Below are 8,598 nucleotides of genomic sequence, written 5' to 3'. Positions count from 1 at the left end.
CTACTGTCGTAACAGAAAAAAAAAAACAGGTGGAGACTGATATGTGTGAATGTGTCTTTGCTTTACGAGGGAATGACTTGACAAGTACGTGAAACATTTCCATGATTTAAAAAAGGTCTGTAACCAGAAATTGGGTTAGCTTGTTTCATTTGTTTGGTCAAGGCAGTGGGCGAAGCCTGTCACAGTGATGCATAGAAACGGCAGCACGTACTGTACATAATTATTATAAATCAATATAATAAGCAAAGGCCACAAAGCAAGCTGAATCTGTCTCCAACACACGAGATGCTTGAAGAGGCTATCACTGAGTTTTAATGCCAATAAGTACATTTATAGTTCGCTAAAAATGGCAATAATGGCTGAAAAGTAGCATTAATAGCATTAGTCAAGTCAGTTATATCTAATGTTACTAATGCTAACTGTTATGGTTTCAGCAGTAGCAGTTAGCATTAGTCAAGTCAATTGTATCTAATGTCATTAATGCTAACTATTATGGTTTCAGTATTAGCAGTTAGCACATGTCAAGTCAGTTTCATCTAACATGTTAAAGGCTAACCGTTATGGTTTCAGTTATTGCAGTTAGCATTAGTCAATTTTATCTAATGTGACAAATGCTAACTTTTGTGGTTTCAGTGGCAACAATTAGCATTAGCCAATTAAAATTTAGCATTTGTTCAGTAAATTTTATGTAGTGTAACTAATGCTAACAGTTATGGTTTTAGTAGTAGCAGTTAGCATTAGTCAAGTCAATCTTATCTAACATGATTAATGCTAACTGCTATGGTTTCAGCAGTAGCGGTTAGCATTAACGTTAGTTAAGTAAGTTTTAGCTAACGTGACTAATGCTAACTGCTGTGGTTTCAGTAGCAGAAGTTAGCATTAGTCAAGTAAATTTTAGCTAATGTGACTTATGCTTACTATTATGGTTTCAATAGTAACAGTCAGCATTAGTCAATTATATTTTATCTAACGTGATTAATGCTATTATGGTTTCAGCAGTAGCGGTTAGCATTATTCAAGTAAATTTTATCTAATGTTACTAATGCTAACTGTTATGGTTTCAGTATTAGCAGTTAGCACATGTCAAGTCAGTTTCATCTAACATGTTAAAGGCTAACGGTTATGGTTTCAGTTGTTGCAGTTAGCATTAGTCAATTTTATCTAATGTGACAAATGCTAACTTTTGTGGTTTCAGTGGCAACAATTAGCATTAGCCAATTAAAATTTAGCATTTGTTCAGTAAATTTTATGTAGTGTAACTAATGCTAACAGTTATGGTTTTAGTAGTAGCAGTTAGCATTAGTCAAGTCAATCTTATCTAACATGATTAATGCTAACTGCTATGGTTTCAGCAGTAGTGGTTAGCATTAACGTTAGTTAAGTAAGTTTTAGCTAATGTGACTAATGCTAACTGCTGTGGTTTCAGTAGCAACAGTTAGCATTAGTCAAGTAAATTTTAGCTAATGTGACTTATGCTTACTGCAGTGGTTTCAGTGGCAACAATTAGCATTAGCCAATTAAAATTTAATTTAAGTAAATTTTGTGTAGTGTAACTAATGCTAACAGTTATGGTTTTAGTAGTAGCAGTTAGCATTAGTCAAGTAAGTCTTATCTAACATGATTAATGCTATTATGGTTTCAGCAGTAGCAGTTAGCATTAGTCAAGTAAATTTTATCTAATGTGACTTACGCTTACTGCAGTGGTTTCAGTAACAGTTAGCACTTAGTCAATTGTATTCTAGCATTAGCATAGTAACACCAGCAGAAACTTTGCTAAAGGAGGCAGCTTAGCTGGGTAGCTACCTAGCTTGTTTAGCTAGCACTAACAATTGGCTGAAATTGTTAACAGTTTTGGAAAAGAGACTGTTAAAGCTCGACCAATCCTAGATTTTTGACACTAAAAATAAATATTTATTATGATTTTGAAATAATCCAATAATAGTAACGTTTTAAACATCTTGTGATTTTGTTGTTTGAAAGAAAATTAGTACAGCAACATTTTATTTATTGGCTGTGCTGTTGGTGATCTGCTTATCTGCACTATATTACTGAGCCTTTCCAAAAATAACAGTACAATTACAACAATATAGTATCCAATATCCAAATTTAGTGAAGCTAATTATTTATTTTTATTAATTAATAATTTGTTTTTTGATAAGACTATCAGAGGTGTTAATGGGCTTCTGATTTGGACCTTTTATAGTGTTATTAAAGTAACTTTCCATCAAGTGTGTTTCAGTCAGTGTTGTTTTTATTCTATGTTCCTCTTTGTGCCTTTGTAGTTTTCCTATGTAATACAATGTCGTCATGATTTACGAGACATTTCCTCTTACAATGTTATGTAATCATGTCCCGTTTGTGACTGATGCACCAGCGGCTGAGGCAACTAACACTGCTGAATACAAGTCAGTATTATGGTATAATTTTCAGAAAGGTATGACAATCATCATTTATACATTTATGAGGCAACATAAGGCAGTTTACAGACTTTTACAGAGTCCACGCAGTCAGTGCCTTAACTGCTGGTATATCAAGACAAATTTGGGGAAATGATGTAGTGCAGCAAGAGGGAAAGTGGCTGAAATTATGACGTTACACACAATAAATGCAGGGGCTCACCAGTAGTGACTGAAAGTTGGGATATGTCTTGAACTTCAGCTTCAAAAATGACAATAAACTGACTCAACACCTCTCTTGACAGTCTTATCAAAAAATACTTGGCCAGAGGTTCAGGAAATGCACTGCAACTGTTAATAAAGATTTTGCTGTATTTTTGGGCATTTTGACAAGAACTATAACGAGGGATAAAGACATGGAAGAAAGCAGTGACAATGTTTGAAACTCTTCAAGCATCCCGTATCTGTTCGTACAACATCTCACCTGACCACATCTCATAGATAAACTCTTATTAGCAGGAGCAGGTGAGTTGTATTACTGCTGGGACAGTCAGAACAAAGCTCAACTCTCCACAGAGAATATAAAGGGTTATAATCACTTTCTTTTGCTCTGTTTAAAAAAAAAAAAGAAAAAAAAAAGATGCTGCCTGGTTTAGTTGATCCACGGTTGGCTGTCGATTAGATGGCGGTGAGAACAGTCAGCAAAATCAGCCATGGGATCATATGTAGAGTTCTTGTTGGAAAATGACTGAGCTGCAGGAATATCCGAGATGTTAGTTCATTTGGTGGTACTATATATCAAGACCAGGGTGGGCGACTTTATTTAGAAGGCTTGAAGGGCTGTTGATCAATGAAAATAGCTGAATCATTATTGGGCTGGGAGGTCAGATTTCTAGCTTTCAAAACTCTTAATTTGCTTCCAAATAAATCTGGACTCTTTTGTGAAATATTTTGTGAAATATGCTTATTGACTTTCTTTAGATAAAAAGACTGATAACCCTCTCATGTCTGTATGATATGAAGCTACTGTCTTCGGTCAATTAGCTTGGCTTAGCTTAGCACAAAGACTTGAAACGGGGGAAAAACTAGCAGGGCTGACTTATCTTTCAACAGAGCCAGGCTAGCTGTTTGCCCCTGTTTCCAGCAGGCCCCCAAGAAGTGCGCCAGGGTTTGATGCCAATTTTCATAGTGGCCAAACGGTGGTACTACAATTTCTGGGGTCCGTCACATGATGCCCTGCAGCTCAAAAAGACTATTTCCAATTGACTTACATTGGGAAAGAGACATCTGTAAATCAGTGGATACATTCTTTTGAGCGCCACAACCCCCACAAAAATGATTCGCTTCACTATGAGGATTTGATCCATTTGGTCCGATAACATTTGGAAAGTCTAGAAGAGCCACAAGATGAAATTATTTTATCCCCATCCCCATTTAGCGGAGTGCTAAATTGGAAGCTATCCATTCAGCTGGCAGAAGTGAGTTGTTTGGCTGCACTGTAGTGTCTCTAGTGTACATGCTCTATGGGCCACACAGTGCTGAAGTAATGCTGAAGATCTCCAGATCAGTCGGGTTATTTCATATGCGACAGATGAACCATTTTGGCTTCATGTGCCACTGAGCAACTCTCATAGAAAGGAACAGGGCCCAGCCGCCAATGCTGTATCCAGTTCTGCTAATCCATCCATGGTTCCCAGTCTTTGTGCTAAGCTAAGCTAAGCTAACCAGTAGCCTCATATTTACTGGCATCAATCTTCTCATCTACCTTTTGGCAAGAAAGCGAACAAGACTATTTCCCAAAAGTGTTTCTATTATTTAATTTTTCAGTCTGTTTTCACACAAACATGGGCTCCAACTAACTTTATTTTCCTTTCACTGAAATAGTTTGAAACTTTCTGAAATATGCTTATTTGCTTATTTTAGATGAAAACATCAATACGTCCTATATCTGTACGGTACATATGACACTAACACCAGCAGTCAATTAGCTTAGCTTATAGCTCAAAGCCTGGAAACACAGGAAAACAGCTAATGCGGCTGAGGGGCTGGTAGGTGGATTTATGTTTTCTTTGGACAGAGCCAGGCTAGCTGTTTGCCCATGTTTCCAGCCATTATGCTAAGCTAAGCTAACAAGTTGCTAAGCATAGCTTCATATTGACCGTACAGATACCACCTGTATGATTTTAAATAAATAAGATCATTTCTACAATAAACTGTCAAAAGACATGACGACCAATGGTCATCGCAAGTTACCATGGTCTATAAGTGAGGTTAAAAAGTTCTTATGTCACATTTTTGGTTGTAATCTTCTTGTTTTGTGTTTGTAATTGATAAAGGACTTAAATGAAAATTGTTAGACTAATTTAACAGATACATTTTATGCCAATTGACCAATTTATTAATAATCTAACACAACACTAGACTAGAGATTAAAGTTTTAAAAAATCTGTTTTCTTGCGAGTCCTGCTGCTAAACAGCTAAACCTTTAATGTTTTTAATCCAAAAAACATATAAATAAAGTCACTACTCACTTGAATAATTTAACTTCCCAACAGTGGGGTTGGCTATACTGTAAATAAATAATGATGTTTGGTAAGTCTACTGAAGTGGACAAGCTTCCCAGCCACAAAATAAATGGAATAATTTTCCCACCCTGGTCCTTTGAGTTTGTCTTTCACCCGTGCAAGGCGCAGAAGTCGAAGTCTGCGAAGGCTTCCTGCTGCTCGGCAGAGAGGATGAAGGGTTTGGAGGGAGGCGACAGGATTGGCTGAAGTCGAGTGAACTCGCTGTCAAAGTTGCTGACGTCCATCGACTCTTTGATTGACGGCAGGAATGGAGGTTTTACTTTCTTGGCTAGGAGGGCTTCCCAGTCGATGGTCTGAAAGAGGTTAGAGGTTCAACAAGGTATTTGAACCTTACTTGAGTATTTCAATTACATGACACTTTATACTTCTACTCCGCTACGTCTCAGAGGGAAATATTGTACTTTTCAGCAATCAATAATTTAGTGGGAAAGTGTTTATCACAGCTTTGACATGTCTTGGCAGGTTCAGTAAATGCGTATAATCAATACAAATCAATACCTCATTAGGTTGAGTCACAAGTGGTGGACATGGATCTTAACAAATACACAAAATTATTCTTTTACAGAGTAATACGTGATGTTTAAAGAAAGTGATTTACCTCAAAGAATTTCTCTCCTTTGACCTCGTTTGCATCCCTCTCTCCGGCTCCGATTCTTTTCAGAGGATTCTTCTTCAGCAGCTGCAGACGGATAATCAGAGAGTTTGTAAATAAATTATACTTAAAATGGATAAATTATATTTTATATCCTATACTTTTTTTTTAAATACACCACATTGTGTTACACCGAGGGAAATAAGGTATAAGATAAGGCATAAATATCTTAATAAACTGTAGTAAAATCAGGGTTAAGTGAGCAGATGAGCAGCGTTTACCTTCTGGATGATGCAGACAGCATCAGGAGGAAGACACCCTGGATATTGCACATCATCATTGACGATGCTGTCAAACACCTCCTCCTCATCCTCACCAGGGAATGGAGACTAGTGGTAGGGCAGAGAGATGCTGAGTTAGAGATTTAACTATATTTTTGAATTTGGCCTCTCTACCTAGACGATAAAATTTGACTGTGGACCAAAAATCAAACAAAACTGATGGAAGAAAAACAAAAATGAATGTTACCAACCTCCCCAACGAGCATCTCGAAGATGAGGACGCCCATCCCCCACCAGTCCACCGCCCGGGTGTAGTTGTCGTCTGTCAGGACCTCAGGAGCCAGAAACTCAGGAGTCCCACAGAAGGTCGAGGTCCGATCGCCGTGACCCATCCCTGCCGAAATATTAACAAAAAGATAATCACAGAAAGACTGAAAAAGAGTTTTGAGTAGATAGACTGCACTTTTTTTTTTTTTACTGAGATTTTCAAAAACTTTCATAATCATGAAAAACTCAACTCACAGAGGATTTCTGGAAATTACTTAAATTGTAAAGACAAATGTAAGACAAAAATATGTTGCAGGTGTATCTCAAGTAGTGGAAGATCTTTTACTTGAATAAAGTAGCAATACAGTGCAAAAATACTCTGTTAAAAGTACAATCAACACATATTTAAAGAACTAATAGTAAAAAAAAACCAATTTCCCCCCAGGGATTAATAAAGTATTCTGAATCTGAATCTGAATCTGAAATACTCCTTATATTAATTGATTAGTGATGCATGATCATACAGCTGATAAAGGTGGAGCTAATTTCAGCTACTTTATAAACTGCCGAGTAGTTTAATCTGTACTTATACACCCTAATTTATTATGTAGTTTATATTTATAATTTGAATCTGCCAAGTCTCTAATGTTGTTCGATAAATGTAGTGGAATAAAAAGTACAATACGGGCTTCCAAACTGTGGGGGAGTAGAAGTAGGATAAAGTAGCATAAAATGGAAATACTCAAATACAAGTACCTCAAGATTGTCCTTAAAGGGAAATTTCGGTTTATTTCAACCCGTCTCCTATCGTCCTAAATATGTTTCAAGTCACTAGTGACATAGAAATAATAGTTAGCATGTTAGCCGTTAGCCTAGATACAGCCGTAGCGTCAGACCTGTTAAAACTTAATTGAACGGGCATCCTTTCAAGTGCAAAGTTAGTCCACTAAACAAGCTTTTTCTCCACAAAGACCGCCTCATATCGTTAAGATAAATGTCAGAGAACATATAGAAAACAACATGTAAACGTGTTGTCTCACCTTACCGGTGTGCTGCCATGTTTGTTGTTTACCATTTAGCTAAGGCTGCAACCAGTCCCATTCCTTGCAACAGAGGCATTCCTCTTCTGTGGGCATTGGGGTGCAGTATTCACAGGTAACGTTACACCACCGAGCTCCAGAGCTAAATCCTTCCAGCAGCCATTCGTCCTCTGTCGTCCTCTAACGTTACCTGTTGTGCCTCTCTCTCTCTCCTCCTCCATTCTTCAATTTCACGAAGCTCTTCGTCAGTGTATTCTGGCTCACATAAATAAGGGCGGCCTGTATTGTACTTTTTATTCCACTACATTTATCGAACAACATTAGAGACTTGGCAGATTCAAATTTAGGACGATAGGAGACGGGTTGAAATAAACCGAAATTTCCCTTTAAGGACAATACCTGAGTGAATAGTTACCTTCTTTACAAAGTCCAAAGTCTGTGATTTTCACAAACCCGTCTGCATCCATCAGCAGGTTGTCCAGCTTCAGATCTCTGTGTAAAACACACAGTAGGTGTACTTGAATCTGAAGATACAGTACAATGATGCAGCATCGCGTCAGCTGGTGCAACTTACCGATAGATGATTTTATTCAGATGTAGGAACTCTAAACCCAGCAGCACACATGCTGAGTAAAACCTGTAAACAACAACAGCAACAACAACAACAGATTTTAAATTTTGGATTATAAAAAATATGATCCACACTTTCTGCAGTCTGTTAGAAATATTTAGAACTTTTACTTATTCCACCTCTTCATTACACAAACAGTGAAGTGTCTTTGAACAAGACAAGGACATACTGTACGAACCTGGTCTGCGCCTCGGTGAAGACATTGTTGTGGATGTGGATCATGAGGTCGCCGCCTGGTAAATATTCCATGACGAAGCAGACGTGGTCGCTGGTCTGGAAGCAGCCGTGGAGGTTCACCAGGAACGGATGTCTGGAAGCGTTGATCATCTCAAAGATCCTCTTCTCACTCATAAGGCTGCAGAATGAACCCTCACATTAGCACCAGTTTCTCTGAACTTCATATTATTCTAATTTAGATTATATTATGTTAATATCATTATATAATAAAATTTAGATTATTTTTATTTACTATATTCTCTCATTAAAATTTGTAATGTTTTATTTATAATATTATTTTATTTCAATTTATTTACATTACTTTATGTAACATTTTATTTCATTTTAATGTATAGGCTATTATTTTAGATTGTATTATTTCAAATGTATATTATTCTATTTTAGATTTTATATATTTATAAATGAAAATTTTATCCCTATTTTAACTTACACAATTTAATGTAGATTTTAAGTTTGTTACTTGTCTTCAACTTGCCTTTTTGCCTTTTTTTAAACCCATATTTAATGAGCATTGAGAGAGATATATGAATTCCATTGTCAATGACAGCTTCTCTGTAACTGCTGCCCAT

At 36.8% G+C, this 8,598-nt stretch overlaps 1 protein-coding gene across 1 annotated transcript in view; it reads right to left on the bottom strand.

The window, feature by feature from the left end:
- Positions 1-4,256: 4,256 nt before the first annotated feature.
- The window catches only part of LOC117252884 (serine/threonine-protein kinase N2-like), a 30,027-nt gene continuing 25,685 nt past the window's right edge, over positions 4,257-8,598 (bottom strand). The window contains exons 14-20 of the mRNA XM_033620131.2: positions 7,971-8,147; positions 7,736-7,798; positions 7,577-7,653; positions 6,106-6,248; positions 5,855-5,962; positions 5,580-5,660; positions 4,257-5,274 (exon numbers count right to left, since the gene is read on the bottom strand). Coding sequence (XP_033476022.1) covers positions 5,071-5,274; positions 5,580-5,660; positions 5,855-5,962; positions 6,106-6,248; positions 7,577-7,653; positions 7,736-7,798; positions 7,971-8,147 — 853 coding nt within the window. The 3' untranslated portion in view covers positions 4,257-5,070. The remainder of the gene's footprint in view (positions 5,275-5,579; positions 5,661-5,854; positions 5,963-6,105; positions 6,249-7,576; positions 7,654-7,735; positions 7,799-7,970; positions 8,148-8,598) is intronic.

The sequence above is a fragment of the Epinephelus lanceolatus genome, chromosome 9 (genome assembly GCF_041903045.1).
Source record: "Epinephelus lanceolatus isolate andai-2023 chromosome 9, ASM4190304v1, whole genome shotgun sequence".
NCBI lineage: Eukaryota > Metazoa > Chordata > Actinopteri > Perciformes > Serranidae > Epinephelus > Epinephelus lanceolatus.
Note: the sequence above shows the minus strand (reverse complement) of the source record. Positions and strands in the feature narration are given on the sequence as shown.